The sequence below is a fragment of the Seriola aureovittata genome, chromosome 16 (assembly GCF_021018895.1).
Source record: "Seriola aureovittata isolate HTS-2021-v1 ecotype China chromosome 16, ASM2101889v1, whole genome shotgun sequence".
NCBI classification, from domain to species: Eukaryota; Metazoa; Chordata; class Actinopteri; order Carangiformes; family Carangidae; genus Seriola; species Seriola aureovittata.
The window spans coordinates 14460050-14486170 of record NC_079379.1 but is presented as its reverse complement, the minus strand read 5'-3'; the positions used below and the strand labels follow the sequence as shown (position 1 = coordinate 14486170).

General features: G+C 40.8%; 1 protein-coding gene across 2 annotated transcripts; it reads right to left on the bottom strand.

Annotated features, from left to right (window-relative positions):
• Positions 1 to 24739, bottom strand: fam91a1 (family with sequence similarity 91 member A1). Of its 2 annotated transcripts, none has more exons than XM_056399751.1 (24): positions 24436 to 24739; positions 22847 to 22931; positions 22077 to 22228; positions 20233 to 20290; positions 18094 to 18161; positions 17592 to 17705; positions 16882 to 16972; positions 15304 to 15366; positions 14889 to 14995; positions 14706 to 14744; positions 12789 to 12901; positions 12035 to 12144; positions 10632 to 10744; positions 10442 to 10528; positions 10111 to 10240; positions 7772 to 7920; positions 6918 to 7052; positions 5658 to 5771; positions 5433 to 5505; positions 4674 to 4820; positions 4043 to 4141; positions 3726 to 3849; positions 3524 to 3593; positions 1 to 2532 (listed from the first exon to the last, which is right to left on the bottom strand). In XM_056399751.1, the coding sequence occupies exons 1-24, from the start codon at positions 24505 to 24507 to the stop codon at positions 2347 to 2349; spliced, it is 2499 nt and encodes an 832-aa protein (XP_056255726.1). In that variant the 5' UTR covers positions 24508 to 24739; the 3' UTR covers positions 1 to 2346. The 2 variants fall into 2 exon arrangements, with proteins under 2 accessions (XP_056255726.1, XP_056255724.1); XM_056399749.1 differs by having other exon boundaries at positions 4043 to 4144; positions 24436 to 24738.
• Between the last annotated feature and the right edge of the window lie 1382 nt (positions 24740 to 26121).

The window sequence follows — 26121 nt, the reverse complement described above, 5'->3', positions numbered from 1 at the left end:
CATTTTCAGGGAGGAAAAAGAGTTTGTTCTTATTACATATTTATTTATATTTTCATATACTTTTTACATATTTATTTGTAATAATAACATGTATCTTGAGCAGATCGGACATGGAGCAAGAATGGAAGAGGAGGGCATGTTGAAGGAATGTCACTTTCTTTTCTTTTTTTCCCCATTTAATTTCAAGAGCATCATCATTAACTCAGTCAATGATATTCACAGTCCCATTAAACAAGCTACAACAAAGATTTCTTAAAATATAGGCTGACATATAAAACTAGCATTTTTTGAAACACTGTGGTGGATGTATACCTGGGAGAGGATGGGGGATATCTGGGATGACCAAATAACTGCAACCAGATAACAGACAGGCAGGATTGGGGGTGGGGGTGGGGACTCTTATTGTGAAAGGTAGGCGTGTATTAAAACACACCAATAGTAAGGTGTACAATACACACGCATACACAACATACACACAACAGTTTCTACACAGTCATCATGCTTCAATGGGACCTCATGTTAAGTCTTTTTTTTTTTCTAGTTCAGCATCACGTTATTAGAAACAACAACCACAAGTGGGTCAAAAACTACAGAAGGCCAAAATCAAAAAGAAAAAACCAACAAAAAAAACAAAACTAAATGGGTTACCATTCTTTATGCAATATAAAGTACTTTATATTCTTGGAACCACACTGAAAATTCATGACAGACTTCAGACACTTTTTGGGCCATTACATCTCTGCGAAGCTGGGCAAAGCATTAGCAGTTCCATCCCTTGGGTCTGTGACAGCCTTCACAGCGGAGTCGACTTCTTCTCTCTCGACTACAAACCCCATTTTTTGAAAACATGATGTAAACAGAATCCCCTGGAGAGTGTTGCGGGGATAGCCAAGAGTGCACTGCACTGCACTGCACACAAACTGGAGTCGATCCAGGGAGAGATACTGGCAGGCAACAGCGGCAACAGGCCTGGGTCAAACACACAGACCTGACTGTTCCCATTCAGTCCCGTTAGTTACACTTGGTTAATCTTGCCAGCCTCTCGAGCAGGGGTCATGGTTGGTAGTTTGTGACCCAATGCTGTTGATTGTATTTGTTATATACACTCAATGAAAATCACATAAATCATTTTAAATCATTAAATTTGCAAAAACCTAAAAAAAAAACCAAAAACATCTAATTAAATCAGCTGATTTGAGCCGAGACCTGGTAGTTTCTGATTGGCTGACAGTAATAAGGCAACAAAATGAAAAGGAAGGACAGTAAAACGGAAGTGAAATAAAATATTTTACAGGGAGAAAAATTGGTCTTTGGTGTTCTCTTGCACTGAGAAAGAATGATAACAAAGCATAAAAAAAACAGCAGTTTCGCTGACGCCCCCGTCGATTTTTAGTGTGTCTGAGTTTCCAAGAGGAAACACTTCCTTGTGGTAGACGTGAGCTCTAAAATCATGTGCGCACTAGTAGAGATCCCTTGTTTAAAAACAAAAAAATAAATGTCATTTCTTCATCCCCAGGTTTGGTGAAATCCTGCAAAGTGCAAATAAAAAAAAAAAAAAATGCCCAATATTGATTACAAGAGTGAAGTATTTTTTTATGGTACAGGTTGTGCAACGGTATCATGCATCAGATCACTTAACATGAGACAACACAGGGAGGCAGCGGGAGAGTCTGTATTTAGACTCTCCTTTGACTGGCAAGTCCAAATAACTTGGTCCTAGAATATGCATATCACCAATTGATTCCTGAAGAAGTCTGTTCAACACTTCATTGTTTATTTTGTGGGTCATTTTTAGAACATCTATACAATATTAACCACTTTACACTCCGCTCTCAAAGATCACAAAACATCCATTGATTGAAAGGTTGGAGGGGAGGGGGGAGGGGGGAGGGGGAGTCAGTAGAGAACAGCACTTGTGTTCCAGTTAAATGGTCTTCCAGGTTATATGATGTTTACCTGCATCACTTTTATATAGTGTGATAATAGCACCACTCCAACAGATAACACTGCCTTGCTACGAATACGAGGAATCACAGAGGGAAGCGTCGGGGGGAGGGGGGGGGTCAAACTAGTGTTGGCAAGGATGATTCCTCATAAAGTAGGTAAATGACAAAGTGCTGGCGGGGCTAATTTTCCCGTGATTGGATACTGATGAACAAGAGAGGGCAAAGTTTTATGAAGTGTTTCCTTGTGGTCGCATATGAAGATGTAGGGTCGACCCTCGAGTAACAATTTCCTCAAAGAGACGCGACGCTGCAAGAGAGGGTGGTCCTTTTCAAGGAGATGTTGTTTTTTTTCTTCGTGACCAAATCTTGGGGTGGTGGTGGTGGGGAGGGGGTGGTTGGTTTATGTGGGTTGGTCCTTCTGCAGGGCTGAGATGTCCAGAGCAGGAGGGGCCCGTCCGCTCCATTCCCTCAGCTGTCCGTCCTTGAAGAGGAGGTTAAGGGCGGGCAGGGGGACACCGGACTCCGCCGGGGGCTGACTGAGAGGGTTCGACACGCCGCTGTCCAGGTCAGAGGGCTGGCTGCCGTCCTGCCAAACACAGGGCAAAGGTCACAGATCAGCACACCGGGCAAAGAGGATATGTGGGACAAGGTTACGTTTCTCTGGGATTAAAACAACAAATCAGGAAAGGCTAAGTAGAATGGCTCCTGTCTGATTTCCAGTCTGTGTGTCACAGAGCAGACCTCATGCAGAAGAGACATGATGTTTAAAACTAAAAGTACATATTTACCACGTCCTTCACACTTCCTTTTTATTTTTTTCTCTTATTTTTTACATTCTGCTTTAAATTGCCTTGTTTTTCTCCACCTTTCTCTTCACCTTTACACACATCAACACTGACTGAAACGCACACATTCTCACACACACTAATACATTTGCAAATCAAAAGAAAACCTCATTACATCTGAACCCATCTCTCACATTAACCTCTCATGCTGTTGCACTCAATTTTCAACAGTCACATATTATTCTTTTATTTGTCTCCTATGTATTTCTTTTATTTCTCCTATAATTTCAGGACACTACATGTACAATACACATTACTGTTTACATGTTTGGATTTTTGTCTTTTATATATAAAAAAAAAAAAATATATATATATATATATATATATATATATATATATATATATATAAATAAATAAATAAATAAAATAAAAAAACTTAAGTCGCTGTTTAATATCTTTAAGCGTTTGGCAAATCTATTAAGATGCCTTCTAAATGAACTAATTGGTGCAAGAGTAGCACACTGTATTGATTGATTGATATTGATTCAAAACAAAAGGTTTAATGATGTGGCTGCTGGACAGCGTTGAATAATCAAAACCAGATTAAAACAACAATTCTGCTAAATGTATTTATAAATTATTAATCACTCATTAATTTTGATTCATTCTAACAAACTCCATCTGTAAAATTAAATTCCTGATTCCTGATATTTTCATTGGACACAGCTCCATCTTTTCTTCTCTGTCAGTTTTCTCAAGTGGCAGCCTGAAGAGACAGCAGCATGTTTTTACCTGGAATGACTGAACAAAGCTCAACACCTTCAGCGACAGCTTTCGGCTTGAGTGAAGTAGTTCTTGAAGGCTGAAAGAACAACAAAGCCTGAAGTCTGGCACTGCTGCAACACTTTTCTTTACACTTGTCTCAATGTTTTAAACAAAAGAGAAATTTGTGAGGAAGCTGGGTGGGGTTTTTTCTTGGTTTGGTTTTTTTCACCTTTCGTTGCTGCAGAGCTTGTGCGAGGCGATTTTTCGACACACTTTGCGGTTGAGCTCGGAGCTGAAGAGAGGCATGCCGAAGCACAGTTCGAGGGGGACCCATTCATCTTCAGATGAAAGGGCTGAAAGAAAGGGATTGACAAGAGAGAGGAGGGATGGGGATGACTTTCATTTTGAAGCTGACGTGAGACCTTTGTGCCAGGTTATCCTTTACTCTCTGCTGTCCTCACCACCTCGTCCAACTCTCATACATCTGATTAAGTTATTGAAGACATTAATGAATAATAAATACATTAACCAAAACAGTAAACCTACTGTCAGTCTTTCCTTTGCCTGCCCCATTATTCTCCTCTGTCACAAGCTCAAAGGACTCAGTGCTGCCATTGGTGTCCAGGCCTCCACCTAGGTGAGTGTCTCCTTGGAGAAAGTCAACAAACCTCCATCAACATTAAGGCATTGAAATGTTTTTTCTGGGAAACTGATCACAGCTGGATTAAGGCTCGAATGACCTTCAGTTAAGAAGCTTCGTTAAAGGCTGAACTTTTGAATAATTTCCCTTTTGCTCAATAAATATTAGTTTGACTATTTGCATGAACTGCGTACTGTAATATGCATAAATACCTACATTAAACAAAATCTTTGATCACTTTTGTCAGCAAGATTAAATCAGTGATTCTCCATGTAAAGGCTAAGGCAGTTCGATCCACGTCCATTAGCAAAGGCTATCACAATAGGAGGCACAATTATGCAGACAAACAGCATAATTAAAGTGGACTGTGAGCAATCTTTATCTAATTTGCACCATCAGTGCCAATGGCCATCAGAGGCAAGGACATTGTTACTAATTCAACTATAAGTCTTGCCTGTTCAGTGCTCACATAGACGCACATCTGAGTGCAAACAAAAAAAAACAAAAACAAAGTGTGCTTGCGTTGGCTGCCCTCACCTCTGCACTCGGCACTGTCGCTGGCCCTGCGACGGTGCCTGTTGTTGGAGTTGAGCATGGTGATGTAGCCACACTGGTGCTCCAGGTCCACCTGTTCCTTCAGCTTCTGCAGCGCTTTGTGCACACACATGTTGGAGCAGGAGAACTCTGCACAGGAAGGAGGGAGAGGGAGAGGGAGAGAGAGGGAGAGAGAAAGAGAGAGAGAGAGAGAGAGAGAGAGAGAGAGAGAGAGACAACACGACCAATGGGAATGATGCTTCAAGTGTAACCTTGAACTCCAGACGGGCCAGAGTCCTCACAATGATGAAGATGGGTAAGATTGATATGAATGAATTGAGTTTTTGTGCTTGACTGAGGTTGTGTTCAGTCATTTATACACAACATTGCTCTGAGAATATAACAACATACGGTATAATATCATCAATTAATAAGTTAATTCTGCTGTATACACAAGAAAAGAGGCTGACACTTTAACCCCCCATTTATCATTTATAAGCAGTAAAGAAACACATAATTGTTATATAATTAAATCATACATTACATTATAATGGAGTTATAAACAGATATGATGTCTTTTTTTTGTGTTAATTAGTTTGCATATGTATGAAGACATTTTACAACACCACCAATAAACACTTCAAAAAACTTCAAAAACAAACATTGCTTGGTTAAAGACTTATATTGAATTGGTTTTATATGAATGAATTATTCTTTATAATATAACATATGGTACAGCCTCATGCACAAAGAGTATCTTACCCCCCTTCAGATCCTCTTCATCGAAAGGGAACGGGATGTGAACCGTTTCTCCATGGCCATGCATACCATGACCCTGAGGGTTATACACACATACAGTTTGAACATCAACACAGAGAGACTTGGCACCAAATACACAAGTTACAACTGAAATAAACATGCAAAAAAACACCTTGAGATAACATGAAACACCTCACAGAAAGATCAGGCTCATGTATGTGTGTTCACCTGGATGAGGACAGCAGAGTGTGTGAGAGCATCATTGAGCATGGTCAGCACGTTTGACGTAGGGACGACTCCAGGGTCATGACCCCAGGAAGTGATCAACAACCTGTCATACACCTGAACAGAGTAAAAATGGTCAAACAATGAATTCTTCCACAGCTGCTAATAACTGAAACCATCATGCGAGCACATCTTCCTCAGGCAGCTCATAACTCAACATACAAAACAATAAACATTTATACATTTTTTAATATTGGAGTAATTTTCAGTGAAGTTAAAGGTAGATGAAATAAAGTATTGTTCAGTATCTCCCAGCTGTACAAAGGCGATAACGCTTATCAAGTTTCTAAATTTAATACGAAACCTCTCTATTGTTTATATTAGAAACGGTTTAATCTGGGGACGCAAAAAACAAGAAAGAAGCAGTGGAAACCTCAATCCTCCAATTAAATTAACATGTCAACTTGTCAACCTCCCACTATGGCAAACATTAACTGATTAAAGTAATTAAAGCTCCAGTCGGGCACTGATTTTACCTGCTATGACTTTTGGGGGGACTCTGCCTGATTAAGCCTCAACTTTTCCATGAAGCTAAGATATTATTATTTTTTCTTGTTTTGTTTTTTTAAATAGTTGTATTATGCTCTGAAAGTGGTGAAGGGGTAAGAAGTTCGGTTTTTACTACAGGTAGGTTCACCATGAAGACAAACAGTCTGTCGTCTGAAACGTGTAGAGGAATACAAGCTGCCATGTTTTCATAAAGTGACCCATTTGCACGATATTACCCGTCCTCCCCTGAGAATTCACTACATCCAATTCTCTTTTGTTCCCTGCTGTGCATTCCCAGAATAGTTCATAAAATTCCAAGACCACTGGGAGGCCATGGAAGGAGGAAAATGCAGGTGCACAGTGTGGTGCGACTGTGACTCTGATGAACTCTGGTGCTTTGATGAAAAAATGAAGGTTGACGGTGGATGAAGGAAAGCCTTGAATTTCACCTCCAGTGCTCTGATTACCTGCTCGTCCAACTGAAACAGCAAGGTCAACATTTTAAAAGGGCAGGTGTCAAAGATGAATGAAAAACTACCCGTACACGTCTTTGATCAGAACCAGAGTACTGTTTCTGTAATCACATGTGTGGCTTTTCTTATCCAACTTCAAAGAGGTTTCTTTTGCTTATACCTGCATCAGCACACATATCCTCAGTCCACTGTATACCTACACATATTTAACCTGCCTGATTAATAATTAGTTTAGACTAACCTGGAATATGAGCGGCAGTTTGCGGAGCCTGGAGCCTTTGGAGAGCAGCAGAGACGGCGGGCCTTGGCCGGTCACGTGGTACAGGTAGAGCTTGAACCAGATGGAGCTCACCTCAGGGATGGCCGGGCCAATGTGCTGCAGGGAGAAACAAACACACACATGTACTCACACACAAGTGCACAGGAGCAGAACTAATGCACCTACATGTACACATCCTCAGACAGACACCTCTCCATTTCATTTCTCACATAAACAAATATTTCAAACGAGCAACGAGCACAAAGAGGAATAATTGGTCTTATGTTGTTCTTCTGTCTGAGATGTAGAAAATGAAGCTGCTATGAGAGATGTGAGTAGAAAACAAAGAAGAATTCACTGAATTCCACTTCACCGAGTCCCGGTGGTGTAAGAATAAACAGCAGCGTGAATGGCACAACAAGAGTTTAACTTCTTTCCCTCTGTCTCTCTGAGCTCAGCTAGAAATCTGGAGTGTGGCCAGGCAGAGGAATTACTCATGAGCCTTGCCTCCTCCTCTCTCCCTCCCTCTCCTCTCTCTCTTTGTGTAGTCTTGTTGTTGGGGCAACTGCGGGCTGAGCACTCACAAAGCGTACACACACAGTCACAAATCACTCAGGCCACACAAGTGTGAACACACAGCGAGAGGGCAAACACAACCACACAAAACACACAAGCATAAGCGCATTAACTGTTGACTAAAACACAAACACACAGAGCACTCTCACATCCTAACGCGCACACACACACACACACACACACCCACACACATATTGGATCCAGTATTCAAGCATGCTACTTAGTACCCCCTCTGTTCTCCCTCCCTCTTGGCGTTGTACCTGAGGCGTGCAGCTGCTGATGGGTCTGATCTCGTTGCTGAGCGGCGCCATCGACACCAGCAGCTTGTAGTTCTTGTTGAGGACGCGGCTGCAGGTGGCCTGGTCCAGACCCAGCAGGCTCTCACAGCGCAACATGTCCAAGGGGAATCCTAGTCGGGGGGGGGGGGGCAGTCACAACTTTTATACAGGATAGGCTGAGAGCCGAGTGCAAGTCATTGGGTGTGTGCACGTAGTTTACACTATTGTATCTTCTATATAGTACATTTCTTTCTTTCAAGCAATAAAACAACATTTTGGTTAGCTGTTTCCCCTGTTCCCAGTCTTTCTGCTAAGCTAAGCTAAGCTAAGCTAAACAAACTGCTAGCTAAAGCTTAATCACAGATAGGAGAGTGGTATGAGTCTTCTGATCTACCTCTCAGGAAGGGAAGTGAATAACCACATTTCACAAAATGCAACTTATTGTTGCTGCATCAGACACTGACGCAGCTGAAGAGCAGTGGATCAGGCACAGTATAGATCCTTCCTTCATTTATAACAGTGGTGTTAAGAAGAATTTTCTCTCCAAGCTGACTTATGAAGAGCGTCCTCTCAAAGGACACAAGTGTCATCTTGACATTTTGAAATTAAGAATCACCTCATGCCTCCAACAGAAGATATAAATAATATAGGAAGTGTCTGTGAGCTGCTGATAGTGATAATTAACAGATAAATTATAACCAGAGTTGAGTGTCACAGACGTATGATGTAAGAACTGACTAAAACCCAGCCAAAAAGGTCAAGAGGTTTATATTTATTTCACAATGCAGAGAGAGCAAGTTCTTTACAAATCCAGTTAATGTGATAATGATGCTGCTTCATATTCACTAAATCAATGCCTCCATAGTGAACAGGCCATCATTAACTAACTCTATATGTTGGAATCACAATTCAACTCTCCATTATTTTTTCTTTTCTTTTCTACAGCCTTTCAAATACAATCTGCAGCCAAATTAAGTCTGGTTTGTTGAGAATTTACAAAATTTATTTTTGTTGGCAAGATAAATTTTCCTCACTTCCTAAATGAGCAATCATCACTAGAGTTTTTGTATCATTAGGGGCTTAGTTTAGCTTCAGGCAGCAGGCTCTCGCTGCACTCACTCCTCAGCAAAGGCCTGGAGAAGCAGCTGAGGAGGACTGAGAGATAAGACAATCAGGAATGAGGCACGCAGCCAAACCAAACAAACAGCATCTGGTGGCACAATGGTAGCTACATGGAAACTCAGAGATTTGCTTTGTCGTCATTGGAGGACTCAGTCTCTGCTGCTCCCTCTAGAGACACGAGTAGAACAATACAGCTTTACTGTGGACTCGCACTATGCCTCTTCATCCAGAACCATATTCAAGAAAAACTGTTCAGACACAGGTGAGGAACAGACAGCCGGGAGTGACACAAAGAAGTAGTTTGCCACTTTCCTCTTTGTTTTTCCCAGAAGAGTGTTCCCAGCCTTATACACAACCTAAACATTTAATGAGTTATTGATTTTCTATGACCACAAAACAGGTTTAGGTAGCTGAATATGAATCATTTAGAGGAGCTGTTTGTTGCAAATGTGGTACTGACAGTTCAGAATATCGTTGAATTACCACAGAGACAAAATAAACGACTGGGACAAAGTGTTAAAGAGCTGTTGATTTCTCTTTTCACCTGAATTGCACATTGTTTAAAGACTTACATAGAGAAATACATATCTGTTTTTACTAAAATGAGTCATTTGTGCTTTGAATCATACACCAATTAATACACACATGATCAAAAGACAATGTTACGAGACACGTAGAGGTGTAGTGTAATTAATGTACTTCAAGATTTAATGATTCTGCATCTGTCATGCTACAGAGCAAATGTATGTTACATTAACAGCTATAGTCTCTCTTCGTGTGTGTGTGCGTGTGTGCGTGTGTGTGTGTGTGTCATTCACTTCACACCACGCGGCTCTCACGTTAAACTTCAGTCTGACTGCTATGTGCAGGTTTGAGAGTGATTCTGAAACGATCGTTACAAAATGTCACCTGCATTTTTTTTTTTTTTTCCACAGGTCATGTCACCTGACTCCAGAAAACACAGACGAAGCACAGACAGAACTGTGTGCAGATAGTAGACAAAAATTTGAGTTTCTATTTTGTGCACTTGTGCTGTTGGAGGTGGGAAAGCAGCGAGAACTTAAAACCAAAACCGGAATGACAGCTGCAAAACACAAGAAACCAAATCTGGTCTAGACACGTGCAGGTGTATGAAGTCTGATTCTTGTATGTGGTTACCCGTAAAGGCAATGGAAAAGAGAGTGTAACTGTCTAGTTACCTATATTTGGGATATCAGGTCCTTGGTCCTGAGTGAGTTCTTTGTTGTAGCGCAGGAAGAGGATGGTGTTTTTCAGGGTCAGAGCGTGGTCAAAGTAACGCTGTGCCTCGCCCTCTGCTGTGCTCTCCACCTGGAGCCGCAGAAACCAGCGGAGAAGTTAAACCATAGTGTTCGTGTGCATGCATGTCGTATTCATGAGTATATACACAATAATTTGCTGAATCGAATTTACAGCCTTTAGTTTTTTTAACCGCAAATGACAGCCAATCAGACAAGGTTCTGACAAAGGCTTCACTAGCTTTATTTTCTTTGTTGTAACTGATGGCCTCACCTTCTCCAACTCAGCCAGGAAGCTGTCCAGAGTCTCATCAGACAGCTTACCCACTTCAAACATGGTCACCGCGTGACTCTTCAGGTTCTGATACAAAGACAAAGACACAAAATTAAAATGATTCTGTTCGTAATAAGCCTTTTTAACATTGACAGCTCAAGTTTGTTCAAGTTCACATCCATTCACCAACCGGAGACAGGTTGCCCATCATAAGGAAGGCTGTAAGGGTGGAGTCAAAGAGGAAGGCGATCCTCTTGGTGGGTGCAGCTGGGATGCTCAGGCTGCTGACGCTGGCTGTGTCTGCTACAGAGACAGAAAAAAGACACATAGCAAGAGTAAGAACTATGTGCAGTAAGATTAATGCATGTAATACTGCACAACTGCACAGCTGTTATCCCTCTTGAACTGATGACATTAGCCTGTGATGTTGTGAAGATTAAATGTTTTTATAAGGACTAAAACATTTTCTTTTTCAAATAGATTAAATTTAATTGATAATAAACATATAAATGTGGTTGACGAACAGGATACTTTCATAATATCCAGTTTGTTAGTTCGAGCAACCCAACAATAAAGCTTAACATGCACAACAATATTAAAACCAGACCAAAAATTCGACCATTTTAGACAAACACCTGTTAATGTGAGAATGACTTTCAAACGCATGACCAAGCTTTCTTAGGGATTAATTAGCACTGCTGCTTCAAAACCTCTGAAGTAACATTCAGAAAGTGCTTTGTGTGCATTCATCAGCATGTGTATTAATTTGCATACATTGCTGAATATGCTTTCAAGCCGTGTGTGTGTGTGTGTGTGTGTGTGTGTGTGTGTGTGGTGGTGTGTGTGTGTGTGTGTGTGTGTGTGTGTGTGTGTGTGTGTGTGTGGTGTGTGTGTGTGTGTGTGTGTGTGTGTGTGGTGTGTGTGTGTGTGTGTTGTGTGTGTGTGTGTGTGTGTGTGTGTGTGTGTGTTGTGTGTGTGTGTGTGTGTGTGTGTGTGTGTGTGTGTGTGTGTGTGTGTGGTGTGTGTGTGTGTGTGTGTGTGTGTGTGTGTGTGTGTGTGTGTGTGTGTGTGTGTGTGTGTGTGTGTGTGTGTGTGTGTGTGTGTGTGTGTGTGTGTGTGTGTGTGTGTGTGTGTGTGTGTGTGTGTGTGTGTGTGTGTGTGGTGTGTGTGTGTGTGTGTGTGTGTGTGTGTGTGTGTGTGTGTTGTGTGTGTGTGTGTGTGTGTGTGTGTGTGTGTGTGTGTTGTGTGTGTGTGTGTGTGTGTGTGTGTGTGTGTGTGTGTGTGAGTGTGTGTGTGTGTGTGTGTGTGTGTGTGTGTGTGTGTGTGTGTGTGTGTGTGTGTGTGTGTGTGTGTGTGTGTGTGTGTGTGTGTGTGTGTGTGTGTGTGTGTGTGTTGTGTGTGTGTGTGTGTGTGTGTGTGTGTGTGTGTTGTGTGGTGTGTGTGTGTGTTGTGTGTGGTGTGTGTGTGTGTGTTGTGTGTGTGTGTGTGTGTGTGTGTGTGTGTGTGTGTGTGTGTGTGTGTGTGTGTGTGTGTGTGTGTGTGTGTGTGTGTGTGTGTGTGTGTGTGTGTGTGTGTGTGTGTGTGTGGCCAGACCTTGGTCCTCCAGACTGGTGGTGTCGGTGTCGGTGGCAGAGGAGCCTCCCTCCATGACAGGACTGCCCTGCTCCCAGGACAGCAGCATCTTCTGAGGGTCCATGGTGCTCCTAACACAGAGCACAGAAAAGGTACTGACACCGGTACTCACACACTCAACATGCAGATTGAACATATCAAAACATTGTGTACTGAAATCATCAGCCCCTAACCATAAAGGTGGTTTAGGTCTTTCAATATAATATAATTTCCTTGACCATGTAAAATGTAATAATCCTCACATATGTACGTTTTTGGCTGCACCACAACAGTGGGGCCAGTCCTATAGAGTGCTGCAGGAATGAGTCCTTGGTTCATTTAAAAAGGACTATATGTCCTGACTATATGTCAGCTTTGTTGGAAATTTGGCTGTATTAAAGTACTGTATAGCACAGAGAGGCAAACAGATGAAGGGTTGAAACTAGCTGACACAAGACAGAATGCAAATAGCCTACGATGTGGTCCAGCCACATGCTAGGTGTTTTATCTACCTAGTCTTGTTTCTTTTTTCATTGTAATTACAATAAAATACAAGTAAGTTTTCCTTTGGTGTTTAAAAATGATTCAAGTGTAAGCACAATTTTGTAAAACTCTGCAACCGTCTCAACCTTCTCAAAAGAAAATATACTCCTAGTTATGGGATGACCATGGATCGAATTAAGACGACGTATTGCAATTTGCTTGTTCTGTGGAAGTAATGGATGGATGCACATACTTGAGTCTGTTGACAGATGGAGCGTTCTTCCAGGTCGGGTGGAGCTGGTCTGAGCTGAACACCTGACCTTTCTTTACAGCAAAGCCGAGGCGACAGTACATGGACACTGCATTCTAACAAAACACAGTAGAGACAAAATATTTGACTTCACTAGTCAGGTCCTCAGTTACTCTTTCACTGCCAATATCACAAACCTGTAACCCTCCTTTACTATTTATACTACATTTAGTGTTTGCCTGAGTTATACCTTCGGTGGGGATAGACCATGAGAAAGGGCAATGAACAGGAAATGAAAAAGAGAAAGTCGGGTTGCAGCACTTACTCACAATAAAGTGTCTTGAGACTGTCGCTGGAAAAAGGGGTAGCTTTATCTCTTACTGTATGATTGCTGGTGTTAACATTGACTCAAAATGGTCAGAGTTGAACCTTCATTCGGAGGAGATAACTAGAAACCATCACTGTAATCAGAAAAAACGATTTAAACAATGCGTGAAGGTTGTGACAGTGTAGTCCAAAAAAACATGGCCGCTTTGATAGACACGACGGTTTGCTGGTTATAAGAAGATTGCTTTTGTAACACATGGTCAAATTCTGCTGACATCAATGTTGAGTTATGAGAGTCTAAAAGAGATTAAAAACTACCTGAATGATCTTTGGGGTGATGCTCACTTGATGAGCAGACAGCATCTACAATAAAAAGTCATTACATGTCCACTGACTCAAACTGTCTCAAAAAAGGAAGAAAAGAAAGGTGCTACTGTGTACTTTCCACTTAAGAGTTGGCTGGGTTTTCCATTATTTCCTGAATATATACAGTCGTCAACTTGCCTTGCTGTTAAATCTTTTATTCAGACTGAACAGGCTACTTCAGTGAAGTATGGTAGACGTGATTGCTTTCTACACCTTGATGCTCTAGAGGTGCAAGCTGAAGTCAACTCTTAGCTATCCTCTTATCATATCAAAAGAAGCACAGTGAAGAAAATTTTTTCGAGTGACTTAGTCTATGAGGTAGTCATTACATGAGAGAAAGTTAAACTTAGGTCACGATGGGAAAAGTTCTGCACACAAAGGAGACCTCTCAGACATCTCAATCATCTCTGACGTTACAGGGTTTCTCCTGGAGAATCGCTGCCACTGCTGCCTTCAACCACTTCTCTGAAGTGTTGCCTTTCAGCGGCAGGAATGAGATGAGAGCAAGGGACAGGGGAGTTCAGCGCTTCAAACTGGAGGTCGTAACACTGACAGGCAGTTTGGCTCTGTGTCTGATAGAGAATGAATAGGGAACTGGGGAAAACTGGGTCAAACTTGAGCATCAATTCAACTGAAATGGTATGGTTCAGCCCTCTGGTAGAGTCATGGGGCATGATGGATCTAATCTGAAACTGTGTGTGTGCTGCGTATGAGTGTCACAGTGTACCTCTCAGGTGTGTGTGAGTATGTATTCAGAGTAAAACCACCTAGGCTACACTGTGTCCCTGCTTTTCTCACCAATTTGCACCTTATTCCACTTGAAATGGCCAGTGCAACAAAAATAACAGCAAAGCCAATGTACCACTGTAACAAAATGACATAATATATATTATAATATATATTCAGATTAGATTCCAAACTTAAATCTCAACATTTGGCTCCAAAATGAAAGAGAAAAGAGCTTTTTGCTTTCTTTCATGCAGTCGACTGTGAAAGTATTTTGCATTAGACCATGAAAACATCCTTAAAATATCTTTACATAATTATCCTTTACATATAATATAGCAGTATGATAGAGGTGCACTATGTGAGCATTATGTAACTTTTTGAGAAGTTACAGGGCCATACTTCTCATATCTACCGTTTTACCATCCTGTTGTGAAAAACAGTGTTTTAGTCTAGGCATTACAGTAAGACTGTCGCATTCTGCAGCAAATGGACACCCACCTTCACTAAGTCCAAGTCAATCTCCAACACATTCGCCAGCTGAGAGTCACAGAGGGAGAAAGGATCAGGAAGAAAAAAAGAACATAGGACTCGGTTGAAAAATTGATCAATAGACACACAGACACAGTCATATTACATTTAATGAGCACAGCAGGCTCAATGAAACATATTTCTAAAGCCTACCTCCGCTACGTTTGTCTGCTCATCAATGGACACAAAGATTTTGTAGAGAAGCGTTTCAAAGTAATCGCCCTGGACCCGGTTCATGACAAAGCCTTCCAGCGGGGGCACTGAAAAACACAAACAGTGATGAACAACTGGACAAAAATTTCCTTTTTTTTTTTTTGTTTTTTTTTTTACATTCTTTAATTTTGCTGCTTAAGTGTTTTCTCTGCTTTCTTTTTTAAAGACTGTATGTATCTGTAATGACAAAATAAGGCATTGCAATGCAAGTCCATTAAGCATAGTGCTCATTTATGTTCCCACAGTTGTCACTTAATTACATACAGTGTTTAGTGAAGGCAATTTTTTCAGGGAAGATAATAACAGGATGTTAAAACACACACACACACACACACACACACACACACACACACACCTGAGATGCAGCTGTCATCAGATATGGGAACATCCAAGTAAATGAAGCCCCGGTTGTACAAGCCTGCAATAAAAGAACAAAAATACAAAAACAACTCTTTAAACATGATTGTGCTTCTTCACATTAACATCTCTGTTGTTGTTCCGAAAAAATATATATATAATATTACTATCTAGATACTGAACTTCGTCTGATTAGAACAGAAAGAGTAGACATTCAAGAGCAGTGGAAGAAATAAAATCTCATTTAAACAGGTACTTGTACTCAAATCACGCAGCACCTCCTGTGTTTAACTGTATCTATTCCCACTCAGTCACCAGCACTCCAGTGGCAGAGGCTCATCACTGTCAAAGTGTTCTCTAATTAACATTTAAACTGCTTGGACACAACCTCAGTCCCCATGCTTCATCTTTTAAATTCACACCAGAACACTGATGAGGACGTTATTTGCCCATGTTAGAATTTCCATTAAATATACTTAACATTTTTTGGCATTATATGAGAAGTTTTTCTTGTATTTTATATCAAAATCCCATATTTTTCAAATTCTTAGTACCCTTAAGTGAGGGTGGAGCTTTAATAGATGGAGCTAGTCCTGCACCAGTGGACCTAAATCTGAACAAACTGCTTTTAATATTTTATGATTTCATCACCCTATTTTTAATGGTTTAAAAGCAGATATATTCAATAGACCTTTCTCACCAAACACATTTTGACATGTCACTGTGTAAATAATAAAATGAATGATGGCTGAATTCCATTCAGTTGCTTCAGTTTCAGGGTCGTGGTGTTGTTCATGCTGGTTCACTGTCACTGTCACACGTTAACAGAAAGGAGCCATAATTATTGTTATTAGTAATACCTGTGCTTTTTCTACTATGACCTGTTAGCGTGTCTAATGTCAGATCTAAGGTAGATCTCAAAATGCCGTTTCACAAAGACTGTAAAGCCAAACACAAAACGGCCCCTCAGACAGACAGTTTGTTTTCATAATTCCTGTTGAAACAAGATATATGATGCGACATAATTCAACAAGAGACTGGACCAAATCAAATTTGGAAAAAGGAAGACAGTGAAGCAATGCTATGTGCAAAATCTTGAGTCGTCGCATAGTTATCATGTTGCTGTTCTCATGTCTTATTAGAAAAAATAAAACATACTCCTGAGGGTGGACAATGCAGTTAACATGCTTTTATGAAGGGTGTGAAGATGGGAGGTATTTTATTTAACAATGGTGTTATACTGGTCTGCATTATACTGAAAAGTGCTTCATATTTTTAGTCACCCTCTATCTCCATGTATGGTAAATTTTACCATAAACTTATAAATAGTGTTACAAAAGATAAAGGAACTTATTGAATGTTTTTGACAGACTGACAGCGAGAAAGTGGATTGTGTTATTAGAATTAAAACAATATATAAACAGCATTACCAGAGAATTAGAGAGGAAAACATACTGAACATTAGTGTACATTTTGGCTCATTTTGCCAAAGTACGGTATCAGAGTATTACATTTATCATATCTTAAAGACTAATGTATACAGATACAGTTATATCAACATGTCGCAGATACTCACTTAACACTACATTGTACTCCATTGTACCAGCCAGCTGAGGACCAGAATCTATCATCTTATCTATGGCTTTCTTCTCTGCTGGAGAACAGATCTGTAATCACACACAATAGAGGCAACATTAGAGTGCACCTGTACTTGTGGCTTTGTTTCCATGGATGTCAAAAACCACCTCCAGCGAACAACATTGGTAGTGCAGCTGCTGGGAGGGATGAATTCATTTGCATGCGATAACAGTGTGGACTGTTTTCCAGCGTTGCCTTTTGTGGGAGGCAGAAAAAAACTGTTGTAAACTTGGCAGATAATGATTTTTAGTCAGGTGAGATCTCAACATGCAATGAGGGGGCTCACGGGATGAACAGCTGTAACTTAAGCTCAGGTTAAAAATCAAATCAACACTCATTCTTTCATTCAATTTGTAGATCTATTATACATGTACTGCTCATACTATAAAAAGATTTAAAATAAAGTGTTGCTTCCTCAGTGGTTTTGTCATTGAACTCATTAAATAGCTCAACTTTAATAAACCTGACACACCACAAAGACCTTTTCACAAAAAATTCATGTTGTTCTCTCTCCTCCCATCCTACGACCACGATATTACCCATAATCTCAAACTGCTATCACTACAAATAAAACATGTAAACACACATGTCTATTATCAAACTTAAACTGAAACATGGAAAAGAAAAGAAACAAAGTCCTTATCTCACCCTGATATCGTCCTCGGTGATGTAGCCTGTCTGTGCAACCCACCATGGCTCCACAGAGATCTCTACAGGTTTGGCCGGTAGCAGGTCCCGCGCCGATTTCCTGCGGAAGAATTTCTGACAAAAAAAGATCATCAGGTGTGGAGAGCTCAAGTCACCCAAACAAACTGAGAAGGACTGTGAAGTGTTGATATTTTGATTATAAAGAGTATCGTGGAACAAGACTCAAAAATTCACTCTATATATCACAGCAATTAATTACATTTATGAGGATGTGTTTTTAAATTGAATATTGCTGCGCAGTTTGTTGTTGGGATGCCAAACAGGTTAAGTATTACTGGATTCAATATCCTATACTCCCATGTGTATTTTACACTAAAGGTGCAAACATAACAGAGTCCATAATGCAAGCAGAGACATGACATCTATATGTCTTAAGTGTTAGGTTTGCATTTTATAAATTATCCAGCTATCTTAAAAAGCCTATTTTATAAACATGTCTTACTTTGGAGGATCTGCACTGGTTCATCAGGTCGATGTACTGGTTTCTCCCAATGCCAAGCAGCCGCAGACCTGTGGGACGATGGGGAAATGAGTGACTCAGTAAAACTCAATCATGCCTCAGTAACTGGCTATGAAATTGTAATCACTACACATTAACCCTACAGAAAATAAATCTGGCTGCAATGCAGCTGCAAAAGTGTCCCTGGCATTTTTCAATTACAGCTTCTGAAGCTTTAGGGAAAAAAATGGGAGAGAATTACAACAAGAAGCAAAGTTGGAGAATGAGTTTTTCTGGATATTTCCAACTTCATATTGGAGAGTTATTTCAACCAACGAAGGAGCTTCGAAAGCGGTAACAGTGACTCATCCAAACTCTGCCGACAGTGTACATCCACACACTTACCCACGCACGTATATACAGACACACTAAAGCACCTCTAATCCACCTACCAACATACACACAAGGTATGTCTACCAATAAAAGTGTGTCCAGGCATTTCTATCTGTAATCAAATTAACCTGTACATTATGAATCTGAGGAGATGCTGTGCCATATAGCAAAAGTTTTACAGTTAGTGTAGAGCAGAGTTATGAAAATTTGTCTCCAAATCCCACCTTGTCACCTCCTCTTGCCTGTGCTGCACAGGCCTGCAAGGGGCAGAGCAAAATGTGCTGGGACGGTTGCCAATGCAAGCAGTGACCAGTAAGGGACGTTCGCATTTCTGCCTCCTAAAGCGGCATAATCCAACATGCGTATCCTGCTTTTTCCCCGAGACACAGACACAACACACAAACATCCACCCACGTAAACCTCTCACGCACACACTTTCACTGTCTCTCCATCCACCCACTTCTGCATGACACACTTCCAAAGCTCCTCCAGGGAGATTAGAGGAGAGAGGCCCCTCCGAGCAAGGCTCCGACAGCCTGCTGGCAGCCTTCTGTCTCCACAGCATGAAGGTCCTGTACTGCCAGGACTCAGTCACTCACAGGCCAATGCCAAAGCCTGTTTCACTTGACAGCAGAAAGTCAAAGAACACTACAACTGACCTCACACTTGACTTTCAGCTGACGCAGTCTTAATTGGGTTTTGCAATAATTTCTGAGGAATACGGCTCCTCAATGACGGAGTAACACATCAGAGAAGCGACAGCTTTCTTTTTTGAGAAGCAATTTTGATTTACTATGAAATAGGATTTATAACAACCAATCCAAAAACCATTTGGCCAGTGCTCTGGTTTGGTTATGGAAATACAATGAAATAATTTATGTTCATTAGTTATGCTAGTCAGGAGATATGAAAACCATGTCTATTACAGACAACATTATTGTAGGATCTGTTATTTAAGAGGAGTAGTAGTAAGTTTTCTAAGAAAACTCAAACCCCCAGTACTTAAAAACCAAAACACAGAAGCAGATCAAAAACACTTGAAACAAATCTGATGCACCTGCCAAGAAAAATGTATAAAAAAATAATATACGCTCCACCTGCTTGAAAGGCTGGCACTCAGGTGCCAATAGCCCATTTTCCAAAAAACAACAACATTTTGATTAGCTTAATTTATCTTTTAATTGCTCTGTGTTAGAAACGCAGTTTCACAATGAGAAAAAAAGAAACAAGACATAAATTAAGTAAATTAATTTGTCAGTTATTTTCCCGATTAATTTGCTTGGTTGATTAAACGCCAGAAAAGTAAAACAAAAATGGCAGTTACAATTTCCTAAAGATGACATCTCCAAATTTTTCTGACACAAACACAGTTAACTGATTTTAAAAAGAGTGACCAATTAATTTTCTGTCCATTAATTACCTTGTCCCCTCATTTGTAAGGGTCAGTACTGAAGAACTGATTTTCACTATGAATAATACAGCAAAGTCAAATAACCATTGGAGATCTCTAAAGTTTTAAAGTGCCCCTCCAATGACCTCCTGACCCTCAGCTTCCTGAAAACTTTGCATCTTTTCATAGAGACTGTTCTACCGCCCTGTACTCTGACAGCATTTTAAAAACAAAGATGTAGAAAAGAGACCAGACACACAGAAAAAGGAGGTGGTGGTGGGGGGCTACACAGAAGCCCAGTGAAGTCATTTCAACAGTGTAGGAGAGAAGGGGGAAAAATATAAGGGGAAAGAACTCACAGTCAGCAGCAGTGAAGTTGGGCAAGGAGTCGTAACTCTTCTCACTGTTCATAATATCCTGGAGGTGCAAAAAAAGAAAGGAGAAAGGAGACAGGGAAAAGAAGAATTAAACTCATTTTTCCTCTCCCCTTTCTATGTCCCCTGCCTCTGATTAATAACAGGATTAGCAGATCTGGGCGGCCATGCTAATTTCTACTCCCCGTTTTCATTAAGTGCTTAAGACGGATTATAAGAATATGACATAGCTTTCAGCAATTCAGTGGCCACAGTTAAAGCTCAGTCAAGTTTAGTTTAGCATGCATATAAAAGTGGGTGAAGCCTTTTTAAGTGAGCTAAAAACTAAATGGCTCATCTTTATTCACATTTGTAAGTGAAGTCATAAGAAAGAACATATTAGTCACATCTGCTCTGATGAAATGGGAAGTATGCTAAATGTGGAACAATCAAATGTGGCAGCTAGCATCCGCAAACACACAGTATGAATGAACACACACACACACACACACACACACACACACACACACACACACTGTGAAGTAATGGAGATACATCTGAGGAAATTATGTACAGAAATCACATAATAAATATATCTATAATCTGCTTCAAGTGTAACAGAACAGAGGTAACTGAATTACTATCATTAAGAAATGATAAGTACTTTACTACATATATACTACAATATATGTAGTATGGATTACTTTTCAGAAGCAACACTTCTAGCCACGTGAACATGTGTGCTCGGTCGACTTTGTAATGTAATTGAGAAATTCAGAAGTCAAGGAGAACCCGGCTGGTCAAAGTCTCCGACAGACTGGTTCTCTGTGAGCCCGGCTGTGACGGCCTCAAACAACAGACTGAGCTTTAGCAGTGGGAGTGAGCCGCCGTGCAGGCAAAGCCCAAACTGACTGCAGAACAAACAGAGATTTTTCTCTGGGTGTGTTGGTCCTGGGATCAGTCTTCTCCCTGAACTACTACATGAGGCACTGTCACTAGACACTGACTGACACCTAGTGCCTGACTGATGCCAAGACTATCAACGTGAGGAAATGCAACATTACATGTACAATATTGCACCACATGTTCTTCTAAAACAGCAGATTATTTAATAAACTACCTGGGTATATCTCATAATCAAATGCAACAACTCTGTTGCTAGGTTACAACATTTCCCCTCTTATTGGCATGCAAACAAAATGAAATTTCAAGTGCACTACTCACCCATGCAAGCCAATGACAAAGACTTTCTCCTCTATATATACTGACCATACAGTAATGCTTTCAGTGCACAAAATGATACCTTTTATTAGATTTATTGAGAAGTAGCATATAATTTGGTATATTGCCATTGTTAGTGCAACAAAGAACACACTACACATGAAAGCACAGAGCTGTAAAAAGCTCAGATCCTTCTTATTATAATGGTTTCTTTCGACTCCCTGTTTTGCCTGAAACTGCCATTTCTGCAGTTGTTTCCAGGGATTACAAAACTGAAGACATTGTTCAGTTTAAATGAACAGAGACTGGATGTTTCCAAACCAATTAGAGAATCTTTGCTGCTGCACAACAAGAATTCCTGCTCTGTTCTTTTGAGTTTACCCAGCTCATTGTTCTGAAAGCTCACATAAAATTGTGAAATCACCAGTGTTATTGTCTTGGGTTTCTGAATAAAACGCAAGACTCCTGAATCAGCGAGGGATTTCACATACTATGTGCACAAAGATAGATGTTCAGGTGTGAGAGTACCTGCTTACTGAGATTATGATAACACAAAAAGTGTCGAAGCTTAGCCACATCAAACACCAGTCTTGCCACTTCTATTCTGCAATGCAGCATGAGTTCCTCACCTCCATGATTCCTATGTAATATGAGAACGGAGTGACTCGCAGCCCTTTGACCATGATGTCAGACAGGTGGTATGGGTACAGCATCAGGTGGTCCCGGCTGTACTTCAGGAGCTCCTCATAGTACTTGCGCTCATCCTTCCTCACGTGGCGCACTGCTCATAAAACACACAGACACAGCAGTCAGGTCACAGCCAGGGTTACTGTATGAGGGAACACTTCTAGTCAATCTATACCAGATCAATCTAGGTTGAAAAAGGAATATTGATCCGGAACAAGCTCCGAATGGTCACAAGAGAAATAACATTATTGATTAGATAAAGTGTCATGGACTTTTTAATTAAGTCGTAATATAATCACTTTCTCAATCATTGCAGACAAGTATGCTTTAGGATAATGCCAATAATATAACAGCAACTCATACACATACAAACGAACCGAGAGAGTAGTCAAGTATTTTGCTGAATGTACCTGCAATAAAACATGCTAACCTGGTCTGGTGCAGTTACAATTAACACTAAGCAGCTATTTTACTTTTACATACACTTAAGCTAATGCAGAATAACCAATTAGATTTATCCTAAATGTATTTGATGATTGAGATTATATCTGGCCAATCCAGAAACGTACTCACATGCTTTATTCTAGACCCATAAAATGCAAAAGAATTTGTTTGCTCCGTCTCTTTTTAATCTCACACCGAATCATGACATGTCATACAGTAGAATGTGCCTGTTTAGCACTGGACTGGTGTTATGGACAAACTTACTTACCTAGGTTATTGCGGAATCGCAGCTGGTTGCGGATGCTGTACAGCAGCACATGCTTCTCATACTCGCGCTGAGAGTTCCCCAAACTCTGCAGAACAAACACAGCACACAGGTGAGGACCATGGCTGAATTAACCTGCTAGGGTGCAAATAAACTAGCTACTAGGCCCCTTTTAACCCCCTTTTCTTTCCACTGTGTGTGCAATGCTTACAGATTTTCTATGCAAGAATATGACCTGGCCCCAGATTTACTACAATGTAATTTGATTTAACACATCAGTTTAAAAACATGCAAGATGTAAACACAAAACTGAAACAATGAAGGTCTTAAAAACTAGATTTTGACACAGGGACCCAAAACAGGACCAGGTAATCAAGGAAGGGCCATTTTAAGTTTGTTGTGTCAGCTGATATAGTGTTTTAGTAGTGCATACTTCCAAACAGATTCAGTTTCTAGGGATGCACTGATCTAGTATGCCTGATCAGTATCAGCACCAGAACTGACCTTATTAAGTGAATCAGATATGGGCCGTGACATGACCAATCCACATTAAATTCTGTTTCTGTGTCAATGTCATTATTATTATTATTATTATAAATTAACGTTTTCACTATCAGCTTAGACCACCAACTCAGTTTTTAGTGCCATGGCAATCTATGGCCTCATTACATCCAGGCAGTGAGTTATATGGATTTTAAATTCAAGGGAAATCAACACTGATATCAAATCATACTCCTATTGTCAGAATTGAAATAACAAAATCGGTATCAGTGGAAAACAACCTGACAACTTGGTGCACTCTTAAAATGATCAGTTATATTGGCACAACCCAGCTGACACAGAGTAAGCCTGAAAGTCTTTTTCTGATCAGTTATTCAGCTTTGGTGAGGATGCACTGGGATGCAGGCAGCCGGAACAACAGCACATAGATACTCTACATGTGCACGTGCCCGCCTCCTCTTTGCCACGACATGTTGGCGTAACGGCACAACGTTTATGCAGGATGAGGGATCTGTGCACACTACTAATAACATCCTTAACGATTTCCGACATTGCAATGCGTGCAGGTGACAAGCACTAAAATCATGTGGTGCCACCTATCAAACAGCCATTAATGTTTACAATGTATGGTGTTGTCATCCTTATTGTCCATACTGTAAATCTGCGTGTCTATTAGTCCTGCATGAGAAATACTTCCTCTGCTGCTCCTCCTGAGGCTTCTACCATTTTCCCCATTAAAAGGTTTTTTTTTTTTTTTTTTTGCGGGGGAGTTGTTCGTTGTCCGCTTTCAGGGTCTAAGGACAGATGATGTTGTAATTTGCATGAAGCAAATGTGTGATTTGTAGTATTGGGCCACATTAATAAAAATCTGACTTGACTCGCCTTGTGTGTCATGTGATGCTAGTGTGAGTTATAGCAGAGGCTGCAACAGTGATGGTCAGTTATGGCTCCGGCTGAACGGAGAAACCCCTGCAGAGGAAGGGAGCGAGCGAGCGGTGCGTCGCTGACAGCCGCCCGTGTGACATTGACAGGTTAACCCCCCCTCCCTGCCTCCTCGCCCCCCGGCCTGAGGAGACGTTAAGACACGGTACCTGTTTGACGTTAGCGGGGAGTTTGTTCCACGGATAATTCTGCCTGATGTGAAATTCCACGTCCGTGTTCATCGCTAGCTAGCTAGCTGGCTAAAAGCAGAATCCCTCGAGACGGTCACAAACGGGCTCTCGGGCAAGTCCACGGTGACTTTACCCCACCCCGACACCCAACAACCGAGCGAAGCGACCCCCGATTTGCAGAGATGTTTCCTCTGGTGATTATTTTCCTTCTCAATAAACGGTCACTTCCTTGTTGTATTTTCGAACAAGCCGTTCGTCACGCTCGTGGCCACAGTCGTCACTTCCTGCCGAGGCGTGACCGTGGATGTGAATGGAGCTCTTGACAAATGAGAGGTGATTGGTTATCACACCTGATCAGTGTCGTGTCCAGTAATATTCCACCTCAAAAGGCTGTGTTTATTGTTATTATTAGGTCATGCAAAGCCATTCACAGCCTGCTGAGCAACATGTCAGGTAGTGTTGAGATCATGGACGGATTAACTTCTGAGGGGCACCAGGGCAAAAGTGAGCTGCTGGGCCCCAACATTACTTCCTTAGGCACCCAGAAACCAACCAGTAACATAGTGATAATTAATTGTAAAAGATAAAAGATAAACTTGAGGCCAAGGTCAAGTTTCAAGTTTAACATTATTTATTCACTTACACAATATCATTCAAAACATAAAACCATCAGGAAAAAAACTGAAAATCCTGATTTCTTTCTGCACACTTCTGGGGCTGAGCACTGTCAGTGGATTTAAATGAAAGGCATTATTATTCAGCACCAGGTAAATCAGTGAATCAAGACTGTAGGATTTTAAGCCAGTAAGATGAAGTAACAGCGGAAAATCATAATCTCCGCTCTGCACCTCAATCTGCATTTTTTTTCTTCAGAAACTAGCCTTTGTCAGATTTTCAGCTTGATCCCTGAAGGAGTTTGCAGAACATACTATGAGCTCCGAGCATGAAGCTGTCACTCGGAAACCAATAACAGAGTGTAGGATTTCACTGTGTTTCAAAGTCCACCAAAGATGCGTGTGCTCACATGTCATGATGTCTGTTGCTGACAGCTCACTTTCTTGTAGCTATGTCATTCAATCTGTCCACATGTAACTCCAGTTCCTTGTCATATGCCACTAAACAAACATGACAATAATTCATCTCACTGCCTCAGGAACTGCAAGGTTAGGGAGGGGCCACAGATAAGAAATGACAACTTGGAGACATGAGAGATTAGGAAAAAGGAAGCTTAAATGCCTCAGAACTGTAGCTCCCTCTGTAAAATATGAGTGGGAACATGAGGTTATGACATAAAAGGTTATGCCCCTTTAAAATTATGTGACGTCTGCTTGTAGCTCCTCAACAGAGGTTCAGGCTTCGATGTGGACATAAGCTGTGAGCAGTTTCTCATCTTGGACTGTTTCATTTTTAGAGGCCTGATGAGGTGAAGGTATCCAGTATTTGACAAAAAAGCAAACTTGGAAGAAATAGATGTAATTTTATTAACATAATACTGTTAAACACCTCTATAGTATCAAGGATTTCTTTGACTATAATTAAATCCTAAAAAAAGAAAACTACAACGAGGAAGAGAAAGCATTTTACTGCTTTACCATGAAGAAAAAAATTAAACCTGACTTTAGAAAATACTTTGGAAACAAGCAGAAATATTCTCACTGCACTTCT